Source organism: Sceloporus undulatus, chromosome 6 (genome assembly GCF_019175285.1).
Source record: "Sceloporus undulatus isolate JIND9_A2432 ecotype Alabama chromosome 6, SceUnd_v1.1, whole genome shotgun sequence".
Classification (NCBI taxonomy): domain Eukaryota; kingdom Metazoa; phylum Chordata; class Lepidosauria; order Squamata; family Phrynosomatidae; genus Sceloporus; species Sceloporus undulatus.
The window spans coordinates 78,178,266-78,195,962 of NC_056527.1; the positions used below are offsets into that span (position 1 = coordinate 78,178,266).

Genomic DNA, 17,697 nt, shown 5'->3' on the forward strand with positions numbered 1-17,697 from the left:
CCCTTAGTATGTGATTGTCTAAAAAGTTTTTTAAAATATCAAAACAATGATCAAAATATCAACATTTCTGCAGCGAAACATCAGGGCTGAAGCCTGGACATATTAGGAGTTAGGTCCAAAACATACTGCAGAAACAATCCCATTTGAGACCACTTTAACTGCCCTGGTTCACTGGTAGGGAATCCCTGGAATTGTAGTTTATTGTAGCACCAGAGTTCTCTGAAAGTGAAGGCTAAATGTCTCACAAAACTACAGCTCCCCAAATTCCCTAGCATTGAGCCCAGCCAGTTAAAGCAGTCTCAAACTGGATTCTTTCTGCAGTGTGTTTTGGACCATGGTTGGTGTTATGATGTGCCTTCAAGTTGACTCCAATTTAAAATGACCCTATCATCAACTTTTCGTAGCAAGCTTTACTCAGAGTTTTGCCATTCCCTCTGACTTAGGCTGAGAGAGTATGACTCGCCCAAAGTCACCCTGTAGGTTTCCATGTCTGAACAGAGTGACATACCATGGTCTCCCAGTCCAACTATCAAACCAACATGCTCTAGTCCTAGATCCAAGCAAGTTGGCTGTGGTCTCTCACTCACTTTTCTCTGGACATTCTAGGATCAGGCTTTCTTTTCTTGTTCAAAATTAATGTTACTTTGGCAATATTTAGGGTAACCACAGTGGTAAATTATGGACCATATGCTGGTAGAGAAGTATGCTCAAATTTTAAAATCTCCACTGCTGTGACTTTCTGTCAATGTTTGCTGGAATTGGTGGTTGTAATCAACTGCAAGGTTAAGACTGTGGGTTATTAAACATGAAGGTTGAATGCACGTTTTACTAATAAAACAATATGCTCTTCGCCATGCAATACATTACAGTTGAGTACCAAGTTAACAATTTGTTGTTCAAAGAAAGCATATCCAAGGAAAGTGTCTGTATCTTATAACTAGGGCCTATTACAGACTGCCAAAATAAAGCTGCTTCGGGTCTCTTTGGAGGTATGCTATTTAAATGATGCATGCATCCTAAGAATCCGGAAGCTGCACCAAAAGCTGCACTCCAGTGCTTAGGAATGGAGTGTGGCTTTGGTGCGACCTCTGGACTCTTAGGACGCATGCATCATTTAAATAGCATACCTCCAAAGAGACCCGAAGCAGCTTTATTTTGGCAGTCTGTAACAGGCCTATGATACACAGTCAAAGACACAGTATAAAACAGTGGTTATTCTTCATTTAGTTCTTCAAAGTAGTATGGTTGGATGGCAAACCTATGATTCCATAGATGTATGCCTGTAAACACATACATAATGATCCAGAGGTATCTGGGGCTGGTTTCTGTTTCTTAGATCAAGTTCTTCTCGAAGTCTATTATTGCTTCATTTCAGCAGCAAGAGAACCCCTCCAGGAGTCCATTCAGCAGTTCTAGTTGTTCCCATTATGAAGAGAACACCCAAAGTAATGAGGAGCAGAGTCTGATCAGGCTCAAGCAATTGAAATCATGAAGGATGATGGATTGTTTGTTAGGTAATAATGAGATAGGGTGTTGCCATAAATTCTAACCTCAGATCTGGAATAGACTGATACGGCAGTGAGTTCTTGGGATGTGGGGCACCTGTTTTCACTTACAGATGCAATTTCACAGCACAGCAACTTTTTTGTTTTCTTCTTTAACTTCAGGCTACTATATATATTTAATCATGTTGTCTATTAATATTTATCACATTCACCAAACGTATGGGAATTTCAAGTATGGCAAAGATACATATTATTAACAGGCCTCACACAACAGGTGATTTCAGTTTAGCTGTTCAGCGTTATTTCTGTTGCATCATGTGAGGAGTCAGACTTGACTCTTAGATCAGATTTGAAGAATAGGAGGCAAGTAAGGAAGCAAGACAAAAAATTTCAGCAAACAGCCGTTGAAAGCAAACAAAATGGGCCATGTGGGTTCATTTTGCCATGAACTAGCCACTCCCTTTCTGTTTATGTGAACCTGCAGCCACTTATGCAGAATGGAAAACAGAAGAAATGCATAATTTACTGTAGTGCACATGAACAATCTGGCCAATGTAACTTTAGTATTTACCTTACAAATGTAATTGAAAAAGAATTGCATTAAGACTTAAGACTAATGTACAAAAAATTTGCTTGTTCATTATTGTTCATTTAACCAAGAACTGCTTTAAGTCTTTCAAGCGAAAATGTTCTTGTCCATGCCTTCTCTAGCCCAATGCCATTCAAATGTACTGGATTACAACTCTGATCAGCTCATGGCAACATGGCTAACATTCAGCAATGATGGAAGTTGTGGCCTAAAACTTTGGGAGTGTAATATATTGAAGAAGACTATTCTGGTTCCACTGTACTCAAAAGGACTTCCAGTGCAGTTCCAAGTATTACTACTTAGAAATTAGTCCCATTAAAGTCAACATGAGTTAAGGATTACTGTGTTACAGTGCAGTGAAATGAAAATCATTAAATTCAAAATAGCCACGACTACCTTTGCTGGACTGTTCCTTTGCCCTCTGTTTTTCAAATACATATTTTCAAAACTAGGAGCAACTATGGACCACAAAAGAACAGAGAATGGAGGGAATCGGCCTTCTTGAATCTTCTACATTCCAGGCAAAAAGAGATTCACAAGAAAAAAGAAAGGAGGAGAGAGGAAACTACTACACTAGAGGAACTTCCATTATAAAAACTGAAAATAAACTATTTAGTAGAATATGCATGCCAGACACACATCAAAATAAATTACACATCAAATTGTGGAAAAGATGAGTGAAATCCAGCACCTGTTCTGTGAGAATGTAACTTTCTTTCACTGTGCCCCCAGCAGTGGTCTAGGGTGTGATGATACTTCTCCATGCCAGAGTCCACAAGGGTAGCTGGAGGTTCTCACATGCAGCACCATCTGTGACTACTACCATGTTTCCCCAAAAATAAGACACTGTCTATTTTTCCTCAAGAAGACACACCATGGCTTATTTTCAGGGGGTGTCTTATTTTTATTAAGTATGGTACAACAATCTACATTTAGAATCATAGAATCGTAGAGTTGGAAGAGACCACTAGGGCCATCCAGTCCAACCCCCTGCCATGCAGGAAATCCAGATCAAAGCATCCCTGACAGATGGCCATCCAGCCTCTGTTTAAAGACCTCCAAGGAAGGAGACTCTATCACCTTCCGAGGAAGTGCATTCCACTGTCGAACAGCCCTTACTGTCAGGAAGTTCCTCCTAATGTTCAGATGTTAAATCGTCTTCTTCTGGAACATCGTCATAACTTTCCAAACCCGGAATTCCATCCTGAATTTCTTGCTACTCCATTTCCTTTAGAACCATTAGCCCCATTCTTTCCGCTCCCTTCCTGCCCCATTCTGTTCCGCATTGGGCCTATGACTATGTCTTATTTTTAGAGTATGGCTTATATTGCAAAAATGCTTAGAAATCATGCTACGGCTTATTTTATGGGTATTTCTTATTTTCAGGGAAACAAGGTAATTGGTTGTGAGGATGCATCCAAAAGCTGTATGGCTGCCCTTGCACCACCGGGTAGGTCAGTAGTTGTTTACTAGACAAGGGACTGTTACAGACTGCCAAAATAAAGCTGCTTCGGGTCTGTTTGGAGGTATGCTATTTAAATGATGCATGGGTCCTAAGAGTCCGGAGGTCGCGCCAAAGCCACACTCCATTCCTAAGCACTGGAGTGCAGCTTTGGTGCAGCTTCCCGATTCTTAGGATGCATGCATCATTTAAATAGCATACCTCCAAAGAGACCCAAAGCAGCTTTATTTTGGCAGTCTGTAACAGGCCAAGGGAAGGAATCTGCTTCTTTCTTTTGGATTGTCCAAGTTTCCAGGAAGCAGGCCCTGGCTCTGACTCTTTCCATGTGCTGAAGAGAACATGATTTCATTCTTTTTCCATTAAGAGAACTGTTTGCCCTTTGTACATCCTATCCATTTACGAGTTAGGTACAGAACACACACAGACCCCCAAAACACACACACACCTTTCAGGAGGAGATCCCTGCACCAAAAAGCAGAGCATTTACCAAGGACCAGGAGAAAAATAAGAGAAATAAGAAGACCACCAAACTTGGAACACCACTAGCCACACAATTACACAGTATGTCAGCAGTAGCACTCCGCCACTTTGAACCTTCCAGACACATCACACTACATGAAAAATCGCAGTCTCTTAGATACTTGTGTGACTCTTTTTGGGCATAAGGACAGAAAATGTGAAGGAAAGTAGAACAGAATACCACTAATGATTCTGCTTTCTCTGTCTTTTATGCATTGTCTCCATAGTTCATGACTTGGGAAGAACCATTATTGATGGCTCTTTGCTCCAGCCCAAAAGTATTGGATGGCATGTGCATGACTACAAAAGTGAGTCTAAAAATTGAGAGGTAATAAATTGAGATATTCCCCATCCTTGAAAGGGAATGTATAAGAATTTTCCTTTAATGAAATGGTGCACTTCAATTTACCTTTGACCACATTATCAAAACAGCAATGGTAGCAGGAGGTGCATATCCTTTGAACAGGGCCTCAACGGTGCAGTTTTTTTTAAGGACTGGAATCTGAAAGAAGTCAAAAGTTTTTTGTTGGCTGCAACTGTATGTCTTCACTTATTCCTCTTCTAGTACAAAACAGAGATCATGTTGATAACAAAACAAGACTGGTAGGATATGACTTGATTTGGCAACGAATCATGTTGAACACCTCCAGCAGAGACACCAGTGCCTTCTCTGGAGCTAGTACTGATCAGAGCAACAGAATTATGTGTTTGAAAAAATATCTATAAATAGTCCAAATGTCTTGGGTCTCAGGCACCTGAAGTTCATCCTTCTGGTAACATCAGACTCCAGTCATGGCTGCGATCCAGTCGCGATAATAAGTCACTCGTGTATAAACTCCAGGCTTGTTTGGCCTAGCACATTCAGCACCCCAGCTCACTATGCCAACAAGGGTCCATATTCCTCTGGAATCATCTGTAACCAATGGACCACCGGAATCACCCTAGCAGAGGAAATAAAATCATTTCTAAATATACAGGAAGGAAAATATTGTTCTTTGCAAAAGTGACATGGCAAGCAAGCATTATGTATACTACCAGTGCCTCCTTGGGCAGAGACCCAACTCCCCAATATCTCAGACTTTTAACTTGTCCTGCTGTGGCCTCTTAGATTATAGCAGCAGGAGCAGCAGCACCCACCGTCACTGGTGGCTCCCATATCTGTAGGACAGTCAACCCACTCTGGGTTTTGGTCTGAACTTAAAGAAGCTATTCAAGATATTGAACCTATTTTGGAGGTAAGGTTAAGTTCCTTTACACTTTAAAAAAAATAATTTTATTAAATTTTCCAGAAATTAAAAACAAAAACAAACACAAACTGCTACTTGAATTGGGAGAAGAAAGGCAGAGAGCAGCTGTGGTGGCATGAGATGATCTGGGCAAGGAGTGTGGCAGAGACAGAGCGTAAAGCCCTCAAACCCTAAGCCTCAGTCCCAGCCTGGACTGGGACCATTGTCACAGCTATTTTACAAAGAAAAATAAGCTCATAAGGGCTAATCGTTTGACTAGTTTTAGGTCTCAGTGTGGCTGTTGATGGCTGTGGTTTCACAATCATAAATTGTTGTTTGAGAGAAAATAAAGGAAAATGATACTCTTCACATAATGCCCTGTAACAGCCAATTTCCAGTTAGTCAGAAATTCATTGTCAGACATTTTTAAGCAGTTGCCCTGCTATTAACCTGCAACCTGTTTTTCCACCATCTATCTCTTCTTCTTTAGCTGCATATTTCATCCATCTATTTTGAATGTGCAAATGCCCCAGAACCTCTACCCACGTGAAAACAGCATGTTTTTAGTCACTCCATCCTACAGAGAAACAGAATAGAGGTGGTGGAATGTTTTCAATCTAAGGCCGAATTCTAATTTTAAATGGCTTTAGCTCTACTGATTGCCTAATTGTTTTTAAATTAATATTTTACTGGTATTTTACTGATGTTTTAATATGTTTTTAATCTGTACTGATTTTAATACACTGTAAACCAGCTTGAGTCCCTGCACTGAGAAAAAGGCATGTTATAAAATAAATTAATATGAGGAGGAGGAGGAGCAACAGCAGAAGCAAAACTCCTTATGGCAAGGACAAAATCCCAAATATGTTCCCTGCTTCCCTACTCAGAAAGAGAGAGAGAGAGAGAGTATCAAAGAGTCTGAGCCATAAGGAATACACCTCCAGGCCATGGTTCAGTTGCTCCCCTCTGCTTTCCTTCTCTGATGAGTCAGTTAGGCCAAACTCATCCCTGTCCGAGGACTATCACATGTGACGAATTTCTCTTAATTTCAAATGAAAAGGAAGTGGGGCCAGAACGCATTCACATGAATTTGCTAGTTCAGCGAATTTATGTGACAGTGAATAGCATTCAAACTGGCTTCCCATTGCCCGAAAATAGCATGTCATTGCCCGAATTTGTGTGTAGTAGTCTATCACGGAACAACATGAAACCCCATGATTGCAATCGGACTGACTTACCATTGCCCAAATTTGCATCTAGTAGGCTATCACACAATAACGTTAAACCCCATGATTGTGTTCATATTAATAATAATATTACCATTGGATTATACTTCCAATTTCCCTTGTCTGATAAACTCCCAAGAAAATAACTGATAAGAACTGCTGCCTACAGCTAGAACAAAGTGGGCGAGGGGGCATGCACATAGCAATGGCCCTAGAATAAATTCTACCAAACCTGTAGAACCTATAAAATACTTCTGCAGAGGTGTCTAACACTTTCATATTAGGTGTTCTTCCTGTTCTCTTCTAAGACCTACCTGGCAGGCATCACTCCCTCCTTCCAGGTATCCAGCACACAGCATGCCAGGTGAAATGGCTCTATTGTATACTTCCCTTCTATTGCATACCTCATTACTTATAATTTCCACTATTGTTTGACGAAGTTCACCAACACTGGGACCTGAATTGAAAATAATCATATGATTAAACAAGACCAGTGAAATTTCACAGGAAGGCTGCACTGTAACACACACAACAATAGCATTCAGCACAAATAATCATTACACACCATCATCTATCAGTGCACCATATCCTGTGACATAGCAAGAGGTATTTTCTGGAAAAACCTGCGTAGCCTCTGGAAGACAAATATGATGTACAGCCGGTGTAAACTGTAAAGGGGGTGAGACCTTTATAACAGCAATATCAAATTCATGGTTCATTACGCTGTTAGCATAATGTTCATGAACTATGATCTGACGAAGTTTCCTTCTCGTTGCTGGAGTCCTTATACGTGCTCCAAAGGTAGCCGTCCAACTGTTGATATCCGAGACTCTGAAATTAAGGGTAGCATTGAAATAATTAATTGTGCTTAGCAATGATAATTGTTTTACTTTAGTCTCTCTTTAAAACAAACTAACTGTAAAGTAGAAGAGAGTATTTCTAAGGGAGAATTCATCCTTTGTCTACTGATCTGGCTCCACTGTTCCTCCTCACAGGCCTGTTACAGACAGCCAAAATAAAGCTGTTTCGAGTCACAGTGGAGGTATGGTGTTTCAATAATGCATGCGTCCTAAGAGTCCGGAAGCCACACCAAAGCCACGCTCCAGTCCTTGGAGCGTGGTTTTGGTGCGACTTCTGGACTCATAGGACACATGCATCATTGAAACACCATACCTCCACTGTGACTCGAAGCAGCTTTATTTTGGCTGTCTGTAACAGACCACAGACCTCCCACTTTCCTAACTAGCTTCAGGATGAGATAACAAGACAAACTTGGAAGGGGAAGCCCAAGGAGTGAGAGTCTGGGAAAGAAATGGATTAACACCAGCTACTTTTTTCAGCTCACAACTTCATAATATACCAAGCCCTTGGTATCTGATGGGGTTTGGGTGCAGGAACCCCCCATGGATTCCAAAATCTATGGATGCTCAAGTCCCATGTAATACAATGGCACAGTAAAATGGTGTCCCTTATATCAATTGGCAAAATCAAGGTTTGCTTGAATGGTTGGATCTCTAGATAAGGAATCTGGGGATATGGAGGGTCAACTGATTGGGGTAGTTGGTGAATATGCATGCATAAATCAGATGTGATCATTTTTTAAAGTGTGGTGTTGAAGTGCATTAATAGTGCATTGGAGTTTGGAGAGGTTCTTCTCACCCTCTAAAGCAGTGAGCTGCAGATACAAGCCATCTGTCACTGATTATTGTCGCCCCACAGCGATGGACACCATTTAGCTGTAGACTAGCTTGCCATGGCCATTCCCCTTCCCCTGCAATGCTTCCTCCAGAGATTCTCTCCCCACTTTTGAACATTCGTGTTCCACAACCTGCCAAAGAATTTGCAGAAGAAAGACTTTTAAGACTGCACATTTTGAAAGACAGATTTGCCTTTTATTGGAGAATTCCACACATTTTTCTTTTATGTAGTTTTCACACATTTTTAGAAAAGCAGAACAAATGAAAGATCGTTATTATTAAAATATGAGAATTACCCCAATTCTATGCATATTTACCTTTAAGGGATTCTCACTGGTCTCAGTGGGTTCAGTTTAACCTCCAGATGATGTTTCTATTGTGCAAATGCCCTAGCTCTTTCATGGAATGTTATGGTGATTTTAGGCATCTGCAGTCTTTAACCTCCTCCCATTTGTAATCCTTTGAAGAATTGGGAGACACTCAATAATGTCTTGGAGCCTTGTGAACCTTGGCACCATAAAGTGGACCTTGAAGAAGATTAGGGACATTTCTAATTCAATTTCACTCTCATGGAGAGTGAGGATAGGATGAAAAGCACATGGCCTCATTTTACATTCTCTGTTCCTTTCTCATGAACTTCCACATTCGTTTTGCTTTAAAAAGAAGAATTACTACTGCTTGTAGCCTCCATAACACCTTAAACACAATACAATTTAAAGAAAACCCTGATATAAAAATTAAAATGCAATTAAACTTGCCCCAAAGCTAGCAATGTCACAGGAAGTCCCAGTATTTTCCCCCAAACCATGGGGTTTAGTGTGGGGTTTTGCATGCAACCACCATCATGACTAATGCAGGGCCATTTCCAAAGCACAATCCTCTGGGACTGGCTCCAAACCTAGGGATATGAACTTCAGTTTTTGGGGGTAGGAGGGGAATACCCACCAAAGGGGAAAGCTGCTCTTGCACAAAAATTGCTGTACCTATTCAGCTGAATCTTGGCATAGTTGATACATTCAGATACCTTCAGAATATGAAACTATACATGAGCATTTCTTCCACTTCTGCCAAGAAATAAAAAGTACTGGCTATTCAAATATTTTAAAATAAACATTAAGCATTCATAACTATAAATCCCTGCACTTATTTGTCTGCAAATGGCCAGGTCTAATACCACCCTAAAAGGATACTAAGCATGTCAGTGCTATCCAATACTGATAACACGAAGAAATCTTTGAGCCACTTTGTATTTTCTAGGATGATCAATGCAGCATGAACCTTTAGATTTCTCAGATTTGGGACTTCAGTTAATAAGAGACTAAATATAACAAGTCAGAACAGAAGCAAATGCCAAACTGTTGTCTAACTGAAATGCCAAAGTAGGATCAAATCAAATCTGTGGGTACATGTACAATTTTATGGAAAGCTGTAACCATCCAGTCACCCTTGTTCATTCTCAAGTGACAGCTGATTTTCAGGTGAATTTTTTATTGACCAAGTTTTCATTGCAAAAATATTTCCTGTATTGACTAAGGAGATTATTGCACAAGCTTTTATTCTGTCATTTTCCCAATGGGGTAAACACACATTAAACTTTAAAGACAGTTCTTATTGCATTCACCTGTCTGCAGCCCATCTGCAACCTGGGCTTCTGCGGGGGATTTTCAAGCATGCAAAAATCCCATGCTTGAAAAGCCACAGGACAAGCAAAGGTTACATATGGGCTGCAGATGGGCTGCAGATGAATGAATTTGGTAAGACCTATCTTTTAAGTTAAGCATGCATTTATGACATTGGGGAAATGATGAGATAAAGCCCGTATGATAATCTCCTAAATGTGAGGATCAAAATGTATGTGCTTATAAATTGTCTGTTAACCTTGTGACTCACAAGTTGCATGTATTTACTGATGCAACTTCTGATCTAATTTTGCTCAGCTGTCACTTTGCTTTGTTCAAATGTATTTAAGGCATCTTTATTTATAGTTAGGATTAGAAACTCATCATGCTTTGATCATAAAAAACACAACAGTTAACAAAAAATTTCCTGTATAAGGATGAAAAGATGGAATGGCTTTAGTCAAAAGACACTGTGGAGCTTTGTGACAACCATAGGAAGAGAGCCGGGAAAAATTATTACTGCTGCTGTTGCTCTTGCTGCTACTGCTACTGTTGTTACTGTTACTACTAACTACTACTACTACTACTACTTCAACTCTCAGGACCCCGTCACCTGGCCATCATGGCCAACAAAACCAAAACTTTGTTCACTCACATTTTATAGAACATTTGGACAATACTGCCATCTTTGTGCCAATGGCCTGTGCTTCCCCTGCTTCCCCTATGATATTCCTCACCACAGACTATCTAGGTAAACTTCCAGAGGTACCAGCCTCTAGCATTGTACAGCTATTTTGTCTTTTCTTCCTGCACAGATATTCCCCCCTTTGGCAAAAGAAACATACTGGAGAAGTGGTGGGAAAACACAGGATGATTCAATGTAAAAAATATCACTGTCTGATCCCCCTGGAAAAAAGATTTATGAACACATCAAAGTGAATGCACAATCACAGTCTCATTTGGAATCTTTAGAATTAAAAACTGAACAGCAGCAGAATCTACAAAGACAGAGATGAATCGTCTCCCTTGCCTGCTTTTTGTTTCCCTTGCTTGGCAAGGAATTAGCATGGTTTCTTGCTGGGGCCAGAAGTGCCATCTGATTGGAGGGCAATGCAGGGGGGTAGGCCTGTGATTGGTGGGAAGCCAGATGGGCCAGAACCTCTGCCCCTTCTAGGCTCCTGATTGGACTATAGGACTATTTAAGGCCACATGGCACCCATGAGCAGCACCATTATTGCTTGATTCTCCCCATGCTCCCTCTCTAGTTGGGTAAGGGCTATGCTGTCACAGCTTTCCAGGGGTGGTAGCATAGGTCTTGGATCTGGTGGGTATGGTTTCCAGGACTGCGTAGCACTGGATCAGGAGTCCAATGGGGATGCAGGAGTGCTGGGAATGTTGTGGTTTTGCCATTGCACAGGCAGCACTGAGTCAGCATCCCCTAGTGACAAGGAGTGGAGACGCAAATAAACAGTCAACTGGTTCCCAAAGATGCAGATGGGCAATTAAACAGTCACCCTTTGTCAACTTGAAGCTTGGCCGTGACCAAGCAAATGGGTTCATCAACCAATAACAGATTGGTTAATGACAGATCCAGACCTCATGCTTGGTAGGCCAACCCTACATTACAACTAATGTCAATAAAGTTGTGGCCTTTTCCCTTCCAATTGGGATTCATGGTGATCATTGTTGTGGTGACTCCCCTCCATGGCAAACTAGTATGGTTTCTCCTCGATAAATGACTTCCTCTTTGTAGTAATCTGATTAGCCTCCTAGTCACTATCAAAGGTAGTCAGTCTCTGAAGAAGTGAGTCAAGACTTCTGACAGTCACTTCTGAGCCTCTTCACACTATTTTTCAAACCTCTCCAGCTGTCTGAGATAGAAAGCCCTAGTGCTGCTACAAGGTGAAAACACTGGAGTGCTGAGCCAGAATACACCAAGTGGTGTTCCAGACATGTTGGACTGCCCATAAATCCAAAGCCAGCTGGTATTCAGGTTATGGGGGCTGAAGGCAACAACCAAGTTGGGAGAGTCTATCCTTTCTCATTTCTAGGAGCCTTATTTCTGAACAGAACACAGTTTTACCACTTACAATTGCTGAGAATATGTTCACCATTTTCTGCATTGATTTCTGAAAAAGAAGACACATCGAGCCATCACTTTAATACTGTTATTTAAATTATTTTCATTTGTTTCAATGAACTTCAGAACTCTTTATAACAGTTACTGAACAACTGGGGATTATCTCATTATGCAGCTGTTGGGGTACCTTTCATTGCACAGGGCATAGCAAAACAGAGGGCCTTCCCCATGCAAAACATAAGGAATTCTAACACCAGTTGAAGTTTTCAATAAGACTAGTTCTGTTTCTTGGAAGAAAGTGGTAGTAATTTCACACACCCTTTAATACTCTTACATAATTCAATATCCACAATTAACTTCTGCCAGTTGTGATGCAAAATTATCACCTGCCAAGTGTGCTTCATTTCCATCATCACGTTACCTGACACCTTACATAGTGCAATTTATAAGATTAAAAAGTGAAAGAGAGATTCATAATTATCCAGATGGCTATCAGAAACATGGACTGAAGAAAATATTCTTTGGATAGACAATTTTATTACAAAATAGTAATAAGGATATTGGCTTTCATTACTATCTAAATTATATAATTTATCTAATAAGACGCTGATTCCCAGTATACACTGCCTCCTCTTTTTCAAATGTGGCCAAATCTATGCCTGTTTTTGTATTCATTAGCCACTGTGAGAAGGGCCAAAAAGATGTGCTGCCACATTATATGGGTTCTCCATCAGCAGAGGGATGAGGGCAATATCTAAGATCTAAGCTCTAGAGGGTATCCTCTGAACCAAGATTTGGGAGCTTCATTACTACAGCTGGGAGCATGCCCTAGTTTGAGCTTGCATTCTCATATGAGCCAAAATGAGAACTATGTCAAAAGCTGGAAACTGAAGTGGCAAAAGTTATTGCACAGAGGAAAAGAAAACTGCTATCTTCTGCTAACTGCTGATATTCATACTAAAGGAAGTGCGAGTGAAAGTGACTGCGCAAATCACTTTCACATTGTAGCCGGCTGAAAAACACTTTCAGCTGTCATTTGCAGTCTTTTTATTAATGGCTTAATCCATTAATATCGTGACAGCTGAAAGCACTTTTCAGCTGGCTGCAGTGTGAAAGTGATTTGTGCAATCACTTTCACTTGGATCATGAATGGGATAAGGACAGGAGAACGATCCCATCCCCATCCCGTCCTCCATATGATAATCTCCACTGTCTTAGTCAGAAATTACCAAAGACATTTGAATGTTCTAGGTGGAATATGCATACAACCTTCTCCCACTGGGGATACAAGCCCCACTGGAAACAAATGGAAGCCTTGGAGAACATGCATTTGCACAGCCTCAGTAGGCTTCATGATGGACCAGACCTCAGTGGCCATATCTGTTCCTTTTTTCCTATTCTCTTACTCTTAAAGACAGGCAACTGGCAGAAAACAGTAGAAGGTTCTAGGTACTATTAAGTTTACGTGTATTACAGAAAATCTTTAAGGACTTTTCAGAGATTAACTACTAGCTACGTTTCTTTAAAATTACATGACTGGCCTTAAAAACCACATCATTATCTTTTTTAGAATTCTGTATAACTGTTCAATTCTGCTTTCTACAGATATGAAAGAATCAGAGTTTAGGGCCTTGAGTAACTATGTCAGAAACTCCTTTGTATTTCATGTTGCTCGTTCTGGGCATGAATCAACCAAGCAATTTATACAACTGAATGAAATTAGATGAAGATGACCGAGATTACAGGAGGTATACAAATAACATAATGGCTACTGGCATTGGATCAACCAAGCATATCGGTAATTTACCCTGCAATCCTGGGTATAAATTCCACTAGCCTATACACTTGTTTTTTGTTTGTTTGTTTGTTTGCTCCATAAGTAGGGTTTAGGGGGCAGAGATAGTGGAAGCCAGGATGGAGTCTAGTAGAGATTAATCTAGTGGGTTCTGGCAAAATTTAGTGGGTTGGGGCAAAGCCTGGAAGATCTAGGGGTGGGCTCAAGAGTAGAACATGGAGAAGAGGTCATGAGTTTTTGTTCTAATAGGAATAAACTGTGTGGGCTACAATCACCTAAGAAATAGGAACAGGTGACACGTTTATGACAGCACCATGTGCTTTAGTATATAATGCAAGGGAAGAAAGCATTAGTAAAAAATAGATAAACAAACAAGCAAATATTTTAAAAATCTGACCAAGATTAACAATCTTTGACACTTGCCTGTGAGACTGTAAGATGACAAATCAATACTCAAGGGCCATGTTGATGACTTCAGCCTCCTCACCAAAACAGTGTTAACAGTTGTTAAGCGTGCCTGTTTACTATCTGAAGCAATGAACCTAAACACCAGCACCATTTTTGCCAGAACAGCACCATCATTTGGACTGCAAAAGAATAAAGCCCCAGAAACAACTGGTCAAACAAGGAAACTGGTTAAGCAAGAAGAAATACTACCACAGACTATTTTCTTCTACAACACCCAACAATCTTTTTGCACAATCTGGGTTAAATCAAGCCATCTAGAGGCACCCAAGGTGGGGGGGAACCATATCTACTTGGGGTATGGCATGATAATTTTACTACAGTTGGTCATAGACCATTCTCTACAGTTTGAAAATAAGACATAAAATAATGGCTCAAAATCCTCCTTCAAAATCAATTACCAGGAATGGCTGGGGAATGGCTTGGGATTCCCAGTGGCATTGACGGCATTCTCCCATGTGGTAGCACACGTTTTCCCCCCCGTTCCATTCCCGTTCCTCCAAGTGCTGTGCGATAAGCTTAACTGATTCAACATGTCTATGCCAAGTAGGAACAAATATTAGCTTGGCTGTGTAAAATTATATACACACCAATAGTGAACTCTGGTGTTATATGATAGCTACATAGCCAAAATGAGACTTTTGAGAAGAAGGAAGGGAGCTATGATGTCGGCAAAATAGAAAAAATCTTAAGGAAAACACCCTAAGCATACAACCCCAATCCTAGCCCAACAAGGAAAATAATGCAGTTTGACATCGCTTTAAATGCCATGGCTCCATGCTAGGGCATTCTGAGATTTATAGTTTGTTGTGGTACCAGAGAAGGCTAAATATCTCACAAAACTACAAATCCAAGAATTTCATAGCATTGAGCCATGGCAGTCAAAGTAGTATCAAACTGCATTATTTCTGCAGTGCAGATGCAGCTTAGGTATACTAAGGCACGTTACAGACCACCCAATATGCGCCACGTGATGTGCAGATGCAGTGTGTCCACTACGTAAACATAGTGGCCTCTGTGTGGAACGGGCGCTGCCATTTTGTACGGACTCGGTCCGTATTAGGGTATGGGGCATCCGGAAGTTACGCCCCTTTCCAATCCTAATACGGACCCAGTCCATACTTTATGCCCGTTTGTAACAGGCCTACGTATGGCTACAGAATGCTAAAACCTTCTTTCAGAAAAGGGAGGCAGACAGAAAAATGGGTGACACAGAAGTGAAAATGAGTATCTTGGGGTGGGGACAAGGGCTTACACAGTGAACATGGGAGCTCCGTGGTGCAGCATTTTGTTGCAGATCCTCCTTGCATAAATAAATCTGGTCTGCTGAAACAGAAGATCTGGAATAACTAATGCCTCCACATATTCAGGAAGTATCTTGGTGCCTTGTAGCTCACCCCAGGGAATCCAGAGGCTTTAGCAAGCTACTGCTCATGAGACATTCTACAAGGTACAGTCAATCAACATCTAAAATCATCTTAGCCAATGTGATTTTTGAACAAATTCTTCCCTTGCTTCATGGTTGGGAATCATCTCATTCAGCTGGATTTTCATTTTACATACCTTAGTTTTACAACATGTGATTTGATCAATCTTTTCTTTAAATGAGTGGCTTGAAATGCCTGATTAATCTGTTGAAAGAAATGAAAAGTATAGGGGTATCAAATAAAGTCTGGTAAATATAATCACTATAGGAAAAAATGCTTCATGTTGTACTATAACTAATCAAGGAGGTCTTTTTAACCACCACCGCCCCTTTTTTATTAGCTGATTCTATACACAACACATCATAAAATGTATTTCAATGACTCTCAAAAAGGTGATTTGCTTTGTGGCAGAAGTACAGTAGAAGGAGGATCATGAGGGTAACAGCACTGGAACAACAGCTGTTCAAGCTGCAGTACAAAATCCAGGTGGTGCTATCACAGCTAGATCAGTGGCGATTTAGGTATGATAACATCTGGGGTCATCCCAGATCCAGAATTGAAGCTGGAAGAGGCAGGTCGGCTTATTTGCCCAAGCAATAAGCTCCCTACATAGTTCCACTTGACCTTAGGTTCTTGCATGGTTGTCAGGCAGGGATGTGATAGGTAAGGTTCTCCAGGGACGTAGCTAGGATTTTAGGAAGGGGGGGGGGGGTTCCAGACTAAGTGCCACCATTATAATGGGGCTTGGGTGCGGCGGCGCAGCAGCACACACCATTAATTTTTCTAATGGAAAGGGGGGTCCGGACCCCAAGAACCCCCCCCCCTTGGCTATGTCCCTGGGTATTCTCTAGCACTAGAATCAAACACTAGGTAAAGAAAGAAGATCTAACCATCTATTGAGACTCCATTGTGATATATTACAAAATTGTAAAGACTGTGTCACCAGTTGCCATGTGTTACTTAGCTTCTGTGCTACCCCTAGTGGAGCTTCAGATCCTTTCTCAAACTATTTTTTTAATCTTCTGTCTTTCAGTTTTTGGGTATAATTTATTATTTTAATTTTGTTTTTGTTAACTGCCTTATAGTCTATTGAGAAAAGGCAGAATAGAAATGTTTTAAGTAAGTAGTTAGGCATAGTCTGCTGAGATGATAACCAGCTTCACGTAGCAATCACCTGAATGAAACTGGAGGAGGTGTGGCTGGTTGAAATGACAGGCTGGGCAAAATTGAGTCATTGTGACTCATATGGGAGCTGAGCCATGCAATACCTGAGTGGAGCAATTGGTCCCTGCACTAGTCCTTTTGACAAGCTTTGACCAAATTACTACAAGTGTGCTAGGGAGAGGGAGGGCGATTCCCACACTGTCCTAATGAAATGGTACTACAGTACCACCTGCAGGCTTTGGAAAGTGATAAATAGTCACAGAGGCTCAAACTATTACATGACTATTAAGGGCCGAGGGGGAGGATTACTACATTAGATGAAAAGCATGACCTGGTACAATGAGAATCTGAACTACAATCTGGAGCATCCTGCTAGAAAGAAAGCATTTCAAGACAAGAGAAATAAGACTTGCAAAATAGGAGCAGGGCCGTATATTCCTACCTGGGACACACAGAAAGCATTAGAGTTTTTATTCAACTGAGGATAGGTCCACACTGCACACTTACAGCTCTTTGATACCACTTCTACTGTCATGGCTCCATCCTATGGAATCCTGGGGACTGTAATACAGCAGGGAATTCTAAGTTCCTCATCAAACAACAAATCCTAGGATTGGGCAATGGCAGTTAAAGTGGTATAAAGGTTCTATAATTTTTCTGTGTGGGTACACTCAAACTTGCTTTAACACTGGAGAGATGTTGGGCCAGTACACACTGGCGGCGAAACACTGCACAGCATTGCCACAACAACCAAACTGCAGGGCACTCATGCTCAGCAAAAAAGAAGCCACCTAGAGTGGCTTCTTTTTTGCAGCGGTGTGAGGGCTGCAACACACCCCTATGATGTCACATCATCTACATGCCCCCCGTGTGGGCGATGCCGCTCAATAATGGCGCCACCCGCATGTCATAGGGCTCAGGAG

At 41.0% G+C, this 17,697-nt stretch overlaps 1 protein-coding gene across 1 annotated transcript in view; it reads right to left on the bottom strand.

Moving 5' to 3' along the window:
• Window positions 1-4,854: 4,854 nt before the first annotated feature.
• The window catches only part of LOC121933623 (transmembrane protease serine 11E-like), a 24,369-nt gene continuing 11,526 nt past the window's right edge, over window positions 4,855-17,697 (bottom strand). Inside the window, exons 3-9 of the mRNA XM_042473603.1 lie at window positions 15,747-15,814; window positions 14,142-14,305; window positions 11,934-11,972; window positions 8,187-8,355; window positions 7,093-7,358; window positions 6,842-6,984; window positions 4,855-5,016 (exon numbers count right to left, since the gene is read on the bottom strand). Coding sequence (XP_042329537.1) covers window positions 4,855-5,016; window positions 6,842-6,984; window positions 7,093-7,358; window positions 8,187-8,355; window positions 11,934-11,972; window positions 14,142-14,305; window positions 15,747-15,814 — 1,011 coding nt within the window. The remainder of the gene's footprint in view (window positions 5,017-6,841; window positions 6,985-7,092; window positions 7,359-8,186; window positions 8,356-11,933; window positions 11,973-14,141; window positions 14,306-15,746; window positions 15,815-17,697) is intronic.